The sequence below is a fragment of the Heloderma suspectum genome, chromosome 12 (assembly GCF_057233095.1).
Source record: "Heloderma suspectum isolate Gila_16-S chromosome 12, 16-S_ref, whole genome shotgun sequence".
Taxonomy (NCBI): Eukaryota; Metazoa; Chordata; class Lepidosauria; order Squamata; family Helodermatidae; genus Heloderma; species Heloderma suspectum.
Window position 1 is genome coordinate 16,738,531 of NC_139469.1, and position 12,999 is coordinate 16,751,529.

The window sequence follows — 12,999 nt, forward strand, 5'->3', positions numbered from 1 at the left end:
AATGCATTATATTAGGAAAATTGCTTGAAAAAAGTATGTATCAGGCCAAAATGCATAACAATGCATGCATTAGGAGAAATGTACATGACAATGCTTATGACTTTTCATGCAAACTTTTTTTTTAAAAGAAGGTTCTCAAAGTCTGGGAGAAGCCGAACTTAAGACTGGAGGAACTATCAAAGTTAGAAACTAACTGAACTTAAGATTGGAAAAACGAGAAACTGAGAGAAACCAAAATTAACAGATTTGTCATTTCATTCACTGTAATAGAGCACTGTGGTGCATTTCACTGGAAACCTCATTCTTGGAAAATGGTCCAAAAGTGAGCAATTTCCAGACCAGGACTTGGAGAACTGATCCAGGGCAGTTTCGATACCCCTGAGTAGGTATGGGGGAAGGATTTAGTTTGCTCCACATTTTTAAGTGACCTGACCTAAGACAAATATGCAGACTGGAACACACTGATACCTGTCGGATTGCGTCTCCACATTTTGCAATGCAGTTCACAGCTCAAAAATTGCATAGAAAGATGTGTATATTAGGGCAAGTTATTGCTGAGTTCTTACGATGTAGGTTCTTGTTAAGTAAGCGTTACAGAAAAATCTGATGCATATGAAAAGAGTCCTACAACTCCCAGCATTCCCCAGCCCGCCATGCAGGTGCACTTTGTGGCTGAACAGAAATCAGAATTCAAGTTTCACTGAATGTCCTTTGGCCAGTCACATTCTTTGAACCTACAAGGTTGTTGTAAGGATGAAGGAGGACTGGGAATGCCATACTGAGCTCTTTGGGGGCAGGCTGGATAAGAATCTAACCGATAGAATTAGATAACTCATAATTGTAATGGCAATCATTTTAAAAATAGATCAAGGGAACCTGGATCCTGAACGAAGAAAAAACAACAACTTGTCAAATAAATTATGTAAATTAAGGCTGAATCTGAGGCTTTACAAGTAGCTGAGGAAAGAAGGAAAGCGAAAAGGGAGAAAGGGGAAGATATAACCAACTGAATGCAGAGTTCCAGAGAATAGCAAGGAGACACAAGAAGGCCTTCTTAAATGAACAATGCAAAGAAATTGAGGAAAACAATAGAATGGGAAAGACTAGAGATCTTTTCAAGAAAATCGGAGATCTCAAGGGAACGTTTTGTGCAAAGACGGGCATGATAAAGGACAAAGAAGGCAGGGACCTAACAGAAGCAGATGAGATTAAGAAGAGGTGGAAAGAATACACAGAAGAACTATACAGGAAAGATCTGAATGTCCCTGATAGTCATGATAGTGCAGTCACTGAACTTGAGCCGGACATCCTCGAGAGTGAAGTCAAGTGGGCCTTAGGAAGCATTACTAACCACAAAGCTAGCGGAGATGACAGTATTCCAGCTGAGCTATTTAAAATCCTAAAAGATGCTGCTGCTAAAGTGCTGCACTCAATATGCCAACAAATTTGGAACACTCAACAGTGGCCACAAGACTGGAAAAGGTCAGTTTACATTCCAAGTCGAATGAAGGGCAACGCCAAAGAGTGTTCAAACTACCACACAATTGCTCTCATTTCACAGCCAGCAAGGTGATGCTCAAAATCCTACAAGCTAGGCTTCAGCAGTATGTGAACCGAGAACTACCGGAAGTACAAGCTGGGTTTCGAAGAGGCAGAGAAACTAGAGATCAAATCGCCAACATTCGCTGGATCCTGGAGAAAGCAAGAGAATTCCAGAAAAAATCTATTTCTGCTTCATTGACTACGCTAAAGCCTTCGATTGTGTGGATCACAACAAACTGTGGCAAATTCTGAAAGAGATGGGAGTACCAGACCACCTTACCTGTCTCCTGAGAAACCTGTACGAGGGCCAAGAAGCAACAGTAAGAACCAGACATGGAACAACCGAGTGGTTCAAAATTGGGAAAGGAGTATGACAAGGCTGTATATTGTCGCCCTGCTTTTTTAACTTATATGCAGAGTATATCATGAGAAACGCCGGGTTGGATGAATCACAGGTCGGAATTAAGATTGCCGGGAGAATTATCAACAACCTCAGATACGCAGACGATACCACCCTAATGGCAGAAAGTGAAGAGGATCTAAAGAGCCTATTGTTGAGGGTGAAAGTGGAGAGTGCAAAAGCTGGTCTGAAACTCAACATTAAAAAAACAAAGATCATGGCATCTGGCCCCATCACTTCCTGGCATATAGAAGGGGAAGAAATGGAAGCAGTGACAGATTTTATTTTCTTGGGCTCCAAGATCACCGCAGACAGTGACTGTAGCCATGAAATTAAAAGATGCTTGCTCCTTGGGAGGAAAGCTATGGCAAACCTATAAGAAGCAGAGACATCACCTTGCTGACAAAGGTCCATATAATCAAAGCTATGGTTTTCCCAGTAGTAATGTATGGCTGAGAGAGCTGGACGATAAGGAAGGCTGAGCGCCGAAAAATTGATGCTTTCGAACTGTGGTGCTGGAGAAGACTCTTACGAGTCCGCTGGACTGCAAGGAGGTCAAATCAGTCAGTCCTAAAGGAAATCAACCCTGACTGCTCATTGGAAGGACAGATACTGAAGCTGAAGCTCAAATATTTTGGCCACCTGATGCAAAGAGAAAAGTCACTGGAAAAGACCCTGATGCTGGGAAGGATTGAAGGCAAAAGGAGAAGGGGACAGCAGAGGATGAGATGGCTAGATAGCATCTCCGATGCAATGGACATGAACTTGAGCACACTCCGGGAGAGAGCAGAGGACAGGAAGGCTTGGCGTGCTATGGTCCATGGGGTCACGAAGAGTCGGACACGACTTAACGACTGAACAACAACAACAAGGCTGAATCTACACATAGCAGTTATTCCGTTATCATACCATTATTATAACTATTGGTGCCCATTGGTGTCATGTGTACCGGTAGGTATGGTAATGGTATGCTAACGGTATAACTGCTGTGTGTAGATTCAGCCCACGTCTACTTGTATTACCTGTGCTTCTGCTGGTGATGTACAGCAGGCAAGGAAAGGTTACAACTTTGGGGGTGATTTAGTTTTTAAAAAATGACAAGGGGAGACATGATAGAGGTGTAAAAAATTATGTATGGGGAGGAGAAAGTGGAACCCAGGGTCATCTCATTAAATGGTGGGGAATTTAGGACAGATAAGAGGAAGTACTTCTTCACCAGGTATGAAATCTGCTACGTTTGATGGTGGTCACCAACGTGGACAGATTGAAAAAGGAATTTGACAAATTCATGGAAGATAAGGCTACCAGTGGCCCCTAATATGGTGGCTATGTATTTGCTCTGGTATCAGAGGCATTATGCTTCTCAATGCCAGTTGCTGGGGAATGTGACTGAGAGGATGTTATTGCGCTCATGTCCAGCTTGTTGGTTCCTCACTGGGTTGGCCTCTTTGAGAACAGATTGCTGGACTAGATGGACTTTTGGTCCAATCCAATGTGGCTCTTCTGATGTTTTTACATTTCATATGAAGTATGAATGAGACCGCAACATTTCAGAGACTTCTGCATTGCACTAAATTCTCCCCCTCCTTTTCCTTCTTTAAGGTTGTCCCATACAAGGGTGAACACACACTTGATGCTTTTGTGCATTTCTTAGAAGAACAAATCAAGGCAAGAAAAAAGGTAAGGGGAACTTTTGATTTTCAAGGTGGTTCTTTCACACTGCAGCTATGTAAGGATGTCTGAGGAATTCATTCTGTGTGAATTCCAGTGCAAGCTGACCTGATCCACATCTTGCGGATGAATGGGCAGATGGGAGCTGAGTGATGTACCAGCTTTCACCTTCCAATGCAGTTTGCAGCTCAGAAAATATATCAGAATCTGCTGAACACTGCATATAATGAGAGAGAAGAGGAGAGCGAGCGAGCATTTAGATATCCTTATTTTAACAGAAAATATGTTTTAAAATGCATATTTATTTAAAAATTTTGAGTCAATTTTTAAAAAAATCACAGATGAATGCAGAAATTAGACAGAAAAGGCTGATGGATAAGTACATGCAAGAGGGACATAAATGGGAAACAGACTGATCAATGCATCCCTACAGTCGTGCATTATAATGTCAGCTCAGAGTGAACAATCATATGCCTCATTATCATTATAACACTTACTGTAGGTTGCAATCTCATGCACTGGGGCATGGGGGGGGACGACGGCTTTTTCAGCTTCAAAAGCCACATGTGATCCTGGCTTGGGGGCCATATGCGTGCGTGCATGCACACATATAAATGCACATGCACTAGGGATGAGGTTTTCATTAAATCCATTCCATCTGTGCTTTGTGGATTGTCAGGGGTCTTTCATTCTGTCATCTACCCATTGACTGAATTGGATTTTTTGTAGGGATGCACGAGAATTTCGTTCCACTTGCGCAAATGTGCATAAGCATTCATGCACATTAGCACAAGTTACGGATGTCTGGATTTTGTGAAATCCATCCCATATGTGTTTCATGGATTGTGTGGTGTTGTTCATTCCAGCACCTCTAGCCTCATTATTTCTCTCCCCAAACTCCTTTCCTCACTATTTCTCTCCCCTCCCCATCCTTAGCTGCCTTCTTTCTCTCCCTTGCTACCCCTAGCCTTGCTCTTTCTCTCCCACTCACCCTGCTATCTTGCTGTTTCTCTCCCCTCCCAGCTTCGAGCCTCGCTATTCCTCTCCCTCCACCTCTCTCCCTCACGATTTCTCCCCCCTCTGCCCTTTTGCCTTGTTTTGTGTTCCTGCCCACTGAACAGCTGATCAGCGGCAGGTTCAGAAACAGGAAGGAGAACGTGGCACCCTCACGTTTTTCAAATTTTTATGTACATTTTTGTTTTGAGAAGGGCAAGGAGTGAAGAGCAGTGTGGGTGCCATTGGAGGAGCCCATGGGCATGCATGGCACCCACGGATGCCGTGCCGGGGAGCCCTGCATTACATTGTAGGCAAGCAACTTGTGTCCCTCCAGACGTTTTGGCATAGAACTCCCATCAGCCTGAGCCAGCATAACTAATGATGAGGGATGAGGGGAGTTGTAGACCAAAATACCTGGAGGGCTACATGTGCCCACGGCATTAATCACATAGAAAGTAGCCAAATGCAAGCCAGCTTCCGACTGTTGAGAATTTTGAACAGGGATGGGCAACAAGCGGTGTCTGCAATGGCCATTATTCTCTGAACACTACACTGCAGCATGGCCTGCCTTTTCCCACCTTTGTTTGCGCTGTTTCCTCGTTTCAATCACATGGGGGAAAATAAACATTTTTTTTTTTAAAAAAGTTCACTGAAAGGTGTGCTTTCTCCCAGATACTAAAGCATGAAAATGCACATTTTTTTTTTTTTTAAAGTGCCCTTTTAAAAGTGTAGATTCTAAAAAATTCACGTTTTCCATTTGCAGGTGCAAGTTTGGGAATTTTCAAACATATTTGGAGAACTCACTTTCCTGCTCACGTTCCCATTTGGGGTTGTGAATAGGACATAAACAAAATTCTTATCCATGCCTCATTCTGAAGTTCCCCAAGAATAGCGATGGGTGAGTGCAACAGTTCTCACCCCAAGAAGCAATCGTATCCTGCAAACATTAGAGACAACCCTTAGGAAATCCAGAGGTTACCCCCCTCCCAAAGTAGTGCTTTGAAAGTGGGGAGCCCATGTTTCTCGCAGACCACGAATTTGCCCATCTCTGAGTTGTATGGTCAGCATGGCCAATATACTCCTCGTTAGTATGAAGTACCTTTATGAAGCTCCTGTGTTGCATAACTTGGGTTTTGTTTTAGTTTTTTTTAAAAAGTTTCTTTTACAGGACTCATCAAAGGCCAAAGAAGAAGACCCCATGAAGGAAGAGGAAAAAATGGTGCAAAAGGAAGAACTTTAGGTTTTTCCCAAAGAGGAAGACAGCTGGTTTCCCAAAGGTGGTCGAGCGGTGTACAAGAATTTTGATCAGATTGTGAGAATTTGGGAAGGCACTGAGAAAAATAAAGAAAAGGAAAACAAATCAAATGGCTGAATTCAATTGTGTGTGGAGGAGCCCATGGGCATGCATGGCACCCACGGATGCTGTGCCAGGGAGCCCTGCATTACATTGTGGGGTAGGGATGTCAGAGAAATCCATCACAGAACCAATTGAGTTCAGATTTTGATGAGTTCAACCAGCAGAGTTCGCAACAGATGGGCTTTGCCCCTGTCTGGCTGATACTGCAGACTTGCAGACCGTTTTTCTAACTTTCCTGATTTTGTGCAAATTTTGTTGTAGAAACATATATAAATACGCACATTTTTTTTTAAATGGGCAAAAAAAATTGTGCATTTCCCCTAGGTGAAAATGGACATTTGGTGGGATTTTGCACATTGGGGGGAATTTGTGGATTTTCACACACATGTATTTGCGCAAATGCATGTTTGCGTAAATGCAGAAACTAAAAAAAATCTGATTCGGTCAATGGGTGGATGACAGAAAGAAAGGCACCTGACAACCCACAAAACACAGGTGGAATTGATTTTACACAATCCGTACATCCCTAGTGTGGGGTGACCATGTGCTCTCTTTTACAGATGACAGTCCTCTGTTTGAAAGGCTGTCCAGTCCAATTCTGATTTAAAGATAAGGGAGCATTGAGCAGGAGGTTGGATTTGATGGCCTTGCAGGCCCCTTCCAACCCTACTATTCTATGAGTCTATGACCAGAAGAACTGCAGCCCATCACCAGTTAACACCTGAACAACAGACTGAACAGGAAGGCACACTGGTTGCTTGGTCAGTCTTCCACACTATGGTGAGATGTACATTATTTCTAAATTTGCATCTAGACATATAAATTAGTATATGAAAAATGTATGCAAGTCACTGTGCTCCTTTGTCCTCTTTTTATTATGCATTTGCTCTTTTTGGGGGCTGTTCTTAAGTGGCCACCCTAATGGTGTGTGATTTGGCTTGTCAGTGATGTTTCTCAACAGCCGGGAACAGCTCCCTGGATTCCCCTTAACAGGTTTTCCTTGTTTTCGTTGTGCTGTGGACAGAAGCAAGTCTGGGAAAGACTCTGAGATCCAAAAGACTCTGAGATCTGCAGTTTGGAGATTGACCCGTTCTCTTGGTCAATCTCCAATGTCAAGTTAGTACTTCATATAAAGTCAAGTGCTTCTGGTTTTAATAGTTGCATAAGAGGTAGAAAACTAGTAGTGGGATTTTCTCACACTGCAGTACTTGTCATGTATGTATTGAGGAGGCTTTCAGCAACCCTTTTGTTTCACCCCCCCCACACACACACACACTCACACAAGGCAGCTTACAAAACCAGTTTTGTATATGGCAAAATATTGAACAAAATCATCCTGAAAAACTAACACAATAAAACATGTTCTTTAACACACACACACACACACACACACACGTGAAATATAGTGCTTTAAAGGATCCTTCCCCAATCTGGTGCCCCCCTGATGTTTTAGACTTCAACTCTCATCAGCCTCAGCCAGCATGGTGAACAGTCAAGAATGCTGGGAATTGCAGTCCAAAACATTGGTAGGGCAACAGGTTTGGAAAGGTGGGTTTTGGGTGTTCAAAACATTTCACGTTTTGTAAAACATACACCAGGACAGTCTAATACAGGGATGGGCAACTTGTGGCCTGCTAGCTGTTTTGGCCTACAACTCCCATCACCCATAATCTTTGGCTATGCTGCCTAGGGCTGATGGGAGTTATAGGCCAAAACATCTGGAGGGCCAGATGTTGCCCACTCCTGTTCTAATGATCCCAGTTGGGTAGTTGAGACCAGTGGACTCTGGTGGCTCCATTTTTGGTGGGGCTGTGAATCCATTCTGGGTTTTAGTCAGAACCAGTCAGAACTCTAAAGGAGCTATCCAAGGTGCTGAACCCATTTCAGAGATTGGGTTCAGCAGCTTGGGTAGTTCCTTTAGGGTTCTGGCTGGTTCTGACTGAAACCCAGAATGGATTCACAGTCCTACGGAAATCGGAAATCAGAGCCACTGGCCTCCACTGGTTGAGACTGATTTGCTTAAGGCCATCTAGAAAGTTCATGGCCAAAGTGAACTGGCTGGTTCATAACTCAGTCTCTTACTAGCCACCACACATCAGATCCTCTTTGCTCACCTCTTGGAAAGGCTTCAGTCTTCCTGGGTTCACTGCAGTCAGTTTCAGTCACTCACAGTATTACAGTTTCTTTCTTTCTTTCTTTCTTTCTTTCTTTCTTTCTTTCTTTCTTTCTTTCATTTATATCCTGCCTTCTTTTCCTCTTGCAAGGAACCCAAGGGGGCTTACATTATCCTCCTCCTCTCCATTTTATCCTCACAACAACAACCCTGTGAGGTGGGTTGGGCTGAGAGTCTGTGACTGGCCCAAAGTCACCCAGTGAGCTTCCATGGCCGAGTGGGGACCAGAACCTGGGTCTCCCAGCTCCCAGTCTGACACTCTTGCCACTACACCACACTGGCTCTCACAGCACACTGGCTCTCTTCACCAGGTTTAGGGAACTCCTGGTACAAATCTCACCCCCCCCCCCGGAATATGCTCTCCTCTGCTTTAGGATTTAGAGCAGGGGTGTTGGACCTCTTTCAGCCTGAGAGCCAAACTCCATTTTGGAGAACCTCATGGGGGCTGCATTCCAGTGGTGGGCAGGGCTGATTACAAACGGGGTGTGGCAAAACCACCCCAAATACCAGAGTATCTCAGCTTAAAGCTCTTCCTGCTGGTAGCTGAGCCTTCGGAGAGGCATTTCAGGAGAGGTCATTTCAGCTGGGAAACTCTCAAACAATCGGTGGTTGGGGAAAGGGAGGTGTGGGCTTTGGGGAAACCCGGAGGACTGGATTGGGACCACAGGAGGGCCGAATTTGGCCCCTGGGCCTGTGTCCCCTTGATGAGAGAGAGAGAGAGAGAGAGAGAGAGAGAGAGAGAGAGAAGGGTCCCTAAAACGCAGCAACTGTGTGGATAGCTGATGTGTGTGTGTGTGTGTGTGGGGGGGGGGGTGGGTGGTGGGGGCCATGACCTTACCCCTTAATGCCTGAGGAGCGGTCTTGTGAACACCCCTAGGCATGGTGTTAAAGGCAGCGGAGGCTGGTGGTTGCTCCAGTTTCAGTGGGGCTGTGAATCCATTCTGGGTTTCAGTCAGAACCACCCAGAACTCTAAAGAAGCTACCCAAGGTGCTCAACCATATCTCCCAAATATACCTGTACCTGTTACACTTTGTCTCTATATCCTTTTTAAAGTGTGTCCCCCTCCCAAATAGGACAGAATACACCAGCATTCCCTAACCGGGTGCCTTCCAGATGTTTTGAGCTACAACTCCATGTGCCTCATGAGCCCCAGCCAGCATTGTAGTTGCTGCCTGGGGCTCATGGGAGTTGAAATCCCAAACATCTGGAGGGCACCAGGTTGGAAAAGGCTGCGGTACACACTATAAACACCCTCTTCTCAAATCCTAGACAAGAGAGACTAGTTTGGGTAACTCAGTAGGGCAGGGAAGACACCCTTCATCTGTGTAAAGGTACTTATTTATCTCTATCTATCCTCTCTCTCTCTATTTCTCTGTCTCTCTCTCTGTCATCTGTCTGTCTGTCTGTCTGTCTGCCTATCCATCCAGGGGAGGCTGGTGATTCTGATCTCAGTGCAAGCACCTTGAATAGCTTTTTTAGAGTTCCAGCTGGGTCTGACTGAACACCAGAGTGGAGTCACAGCCCTACCGAACTCAGAGCCGCCAGCCTCCACTGGATAACAGGAGTTTTTTTTTCAGGGTCGCTTAAGCATTATACGGCTGTTAAAGAGCCATAGTGCTCATAAATGTTCTCCTGAGCCAAGGTGAATCATTGCTGGACCACCCTGGGTGGAGCTTGGAGCAGGACAAAATGTTTTGGTCAGGAATCAGAAACAGTCCTTGACGGAAGCAATTTGTTTCCAGGGGGAGGAATGCAAGCACTTGGATAGACAAGTCCATTTACTCAGCACTTCTTCACAGGCAATGAAGCCTTTTATTTATTTACTCATGCTGTTCAAATCGATGAGTGCTTACATATCTTTACAATATTTCAAGACTGTTATGACATTGCTTTGTTTGAAAGGCCAATTTGCACCCGGAAATTAATCAAGGGTCAGGTGTAGTACGTTCAAAACATTAACAGTCTAACAATGTGGGGTTTATACATCCCACACTGCATCAATATTTGCTAGCAATCCCACTGGCTCCTCTTTGGAATGTATTAACAAGGTAGTCTGGACGAAAGGCTTTTCTTGGGATTTTGGGTAGCTCTCGAGTGGCAAAAAGAAACTGATATGCAAAAAGCCAAACATTGACTTAAAAAGAAACGAAAAGAAAGAGCTCAATACTGGAATTCACTTTGCTGCCCAGTTAAGAGTTTGTGACCTTCATTACTTATGGTATCGAGTAAGCCAAACCATCAAACAAACCATAGCTTTGTAACTCACACATCAGCCACACACTCATTTTAGCTGGGGTTAGATTGTTTTGTTTTGTTTTCAAGTCTACTGTCCTGCTAGAATGAAGGATGAGCGAGTATTTCCAGTCCACACAAGGCAGTTTACACAGTTAATAAAACAATAATTTATCAATCGCAGAAAAAACAAAGCATCCTTCTGGGGCATTGTGGGAAATTAAAATGGCAGCCTGCAACCAAACAATGCTGTTGCTGGCTGCTGGTGTGGCCATGTAAACCCTCTACAGGTCACCAACAGAGGAGGAGAGCCACCAGCGTTCACTTTGGCCAGGACTCCCTCAAACCAGAAGGCATCCCTGAATCAAGCAAACCTTCTTCGTAAGAACACAAGAGCCCTGCATAAGGATGTACGAAATGACTTACCTGTTTCGTTTCGTGACATCCATGGTGGGGGGGAGGCACTCCATCCCTCCCCCCAAAATCCTTGCTGGCCGGCTCCGCTCTGCGGCGACTCCATGGAGCCACTGGCCAGAGCCGCCTGCAGCGACATCTGGCCACTGCTGGGCTGTGCAGGGATGCAAATGGCAGCTGCACTAGCCGCTGCCATTTGCATCCCTTTTTTTTGCCATGATAGGCTACGTAAATATTTACGTAGCCTATCGCGGCAAAAAAAAGGGAATGCAAATGGCAGTGGCTATGGTGGCCGCCATTTGCGTCCCTTTTTTTTTGCCGTGATAGGCTACGTAAATATTTACGTAGCCTATCATGGCCTCTGCAGGGATGCAAATGGCGTCCCTGAGTTAGCCGTGATAGGCTATGTAAGTATTTATGTAGCCTATCACGGCAAAAATCATGAAGCGAATGGCAGCTGCAGATGCGGCTGCCATTCGCAAAGCAGCGCAAATGGCACCAGGTAGGTGCTCCGTTTTGCGCGCCTTTCACAGGGGGTGGGTGGGGGGACTTTGTTCTGCCATGGATTTCAGGGGGCCGAATGCACTGGCATTCGGCCTCACAGAGATCTGTGGTGGAATTCTCCGCCATCCCTAGCCCTGCGCGATCAATCCAAAGGTCTATCTAGTCCAGCATCCTGTTTTCACAGTGGCCAACCAGATGCCCATGGGAAGCCCATAAGCAGGACGTGAGAACATCAGAACAACAATACACTCCCATTCAGGATCAGCAACTAACACACTGCCCCTGATACTGGAGGTAATCTATGGACATCATGACTAGTAGCCATTGATAGTCTTATCCTTCATGACTTTAAGAGAGAGTTCTATAATTAGGGCACAACCACAGAAAAGGCCCCATGTCCTGTAGCCACCTAGTTAAGATCTGAACGCAGGGCACCTGTAGGGTAACATGCAATGAAGGTCTCAAGTGTCAGGCAGACCCTCTTTTTTATGAGGGGCATGGTGAGTGGGAAATAGGGAGTGTGCATGATTTTTTTCTTTTCTTTTCTTTTCTCTTTCTTTCTTTCTTTCTTTCTTTCTTTCTTTCTGATTTATTTATTGCATTTATATCCTGCCTTTTTTTCCTCCAAAGAATCCAAGGCAGCACACATAATCCTCCTCCTCCTCTCCATTTTATCCTCACAACAACAACCCTGTGAGGTAGGTTGGGCTGAGAGTCTGTGACTGGCCCAAAGTCACCCAGTGAGCTTCCATGGCCAAGTGGGGACTAGAACCCAGCTCTCCCAACTCCCAGTCCAGCACTCTAGCCACTATACCACGCTGGTTCTCCAAGCGTTATCAACTTCATTTGTTTGTTTATACATTCCTAAAAGTCACGTCCATTTCCTTATCCATTTGTTTACATTTTTCATTTGCATTCTTTTCATTTGTGTCCCTCTCTCTTGCTTTCACCTTTGTGTCAGTGTTTTTCTGTTTCATATAAGGCGGCAACAACCTAGATCATTTTGGCAACTGCTCTTCGTGGCTGCCATTTCATTTGCACAGAACATCCCAGAGATCACATAGTCCCAGGGCATTCTTGGTAAAAACAATGGCCACTACTCCCCCGATGCCACCTTAACAATGAGACCTGCAGGGCATTCTGGGAATAAAAATGGCAGCAATGAGGAGCAGCTGCTGAAATGAGCTCAGATGACACCACCGGGCAAAAGATAAGCCCCTCCACCCAAGAGACAAATGTAGTGTCTTCTCCTTCAGCAGCCATTTCATCAGTCTGTACTGAGTGAGATGACGGAGGGAGAAGAGAGGGGAAGTGGGTCCATTCCATTCCACCAGCTCTGCTGGAAGATGACTTAATTTTCCCTCTTGGAAAATGTTTCAGTTGGAACACTAGAAGCATCTCTGGGACTGAAAAGATCCGAAAGGTCAATGTGGCCCAGGCTAGATCAAATGCTGTATGGTTGGCAACAGTGGAAGCTGGTGGCTCCAATTTGGTGGGGCTGTGAACCCATTCTAGGTTCCAGTCAGAACCAGCCAGAACTCTAAAGGAGCTATCCAAGGTGCTGAACCCTATCCCTAGAATAGATTCTATTTTGGTGCATCTGGGGCTCAACAGAATTCCCTGGGGTGCCCAATGTGACTTGCATTTACGAGCCAAGCTTCATGTTTTCCCTGAATTCTGGGGACTTTTTGTGTATTTTTGGGAGGGTG

At 45.0% G+C, this 12,999-nt stretch overlaps 1 protein-coding gene across 1 annotated transcript in view; it reads left to right on the forward strand.

Moving 5' to 3' along the window:
* The window catches only part of PDILT (protein disulfide isomerase like, testis expressed), a 45,047-nt gene extending 38,226 nt beyond the window's left edge, over window positions 1–6,821 (forward strand). The window contains exons 10-11 of the mRNA XM_084818571.1: window positions 3,545–3,622; window positions 5,778–6,821. Coding sequence (XP_084674697.1) covers window positions 3,545–3,622; window positions 5,778–5,849 — 150 coding nt within the window. The 3' untranslated portion in view covers window positions 5,850–6,821. The remainder of the gene's footprint in view (window positions 1–3,544; window positions 3,623–5,777) is intronic.
* The last annotated feature ends 6,178 nt before the right edge of the window (window positions 6,822–12,999 follow it).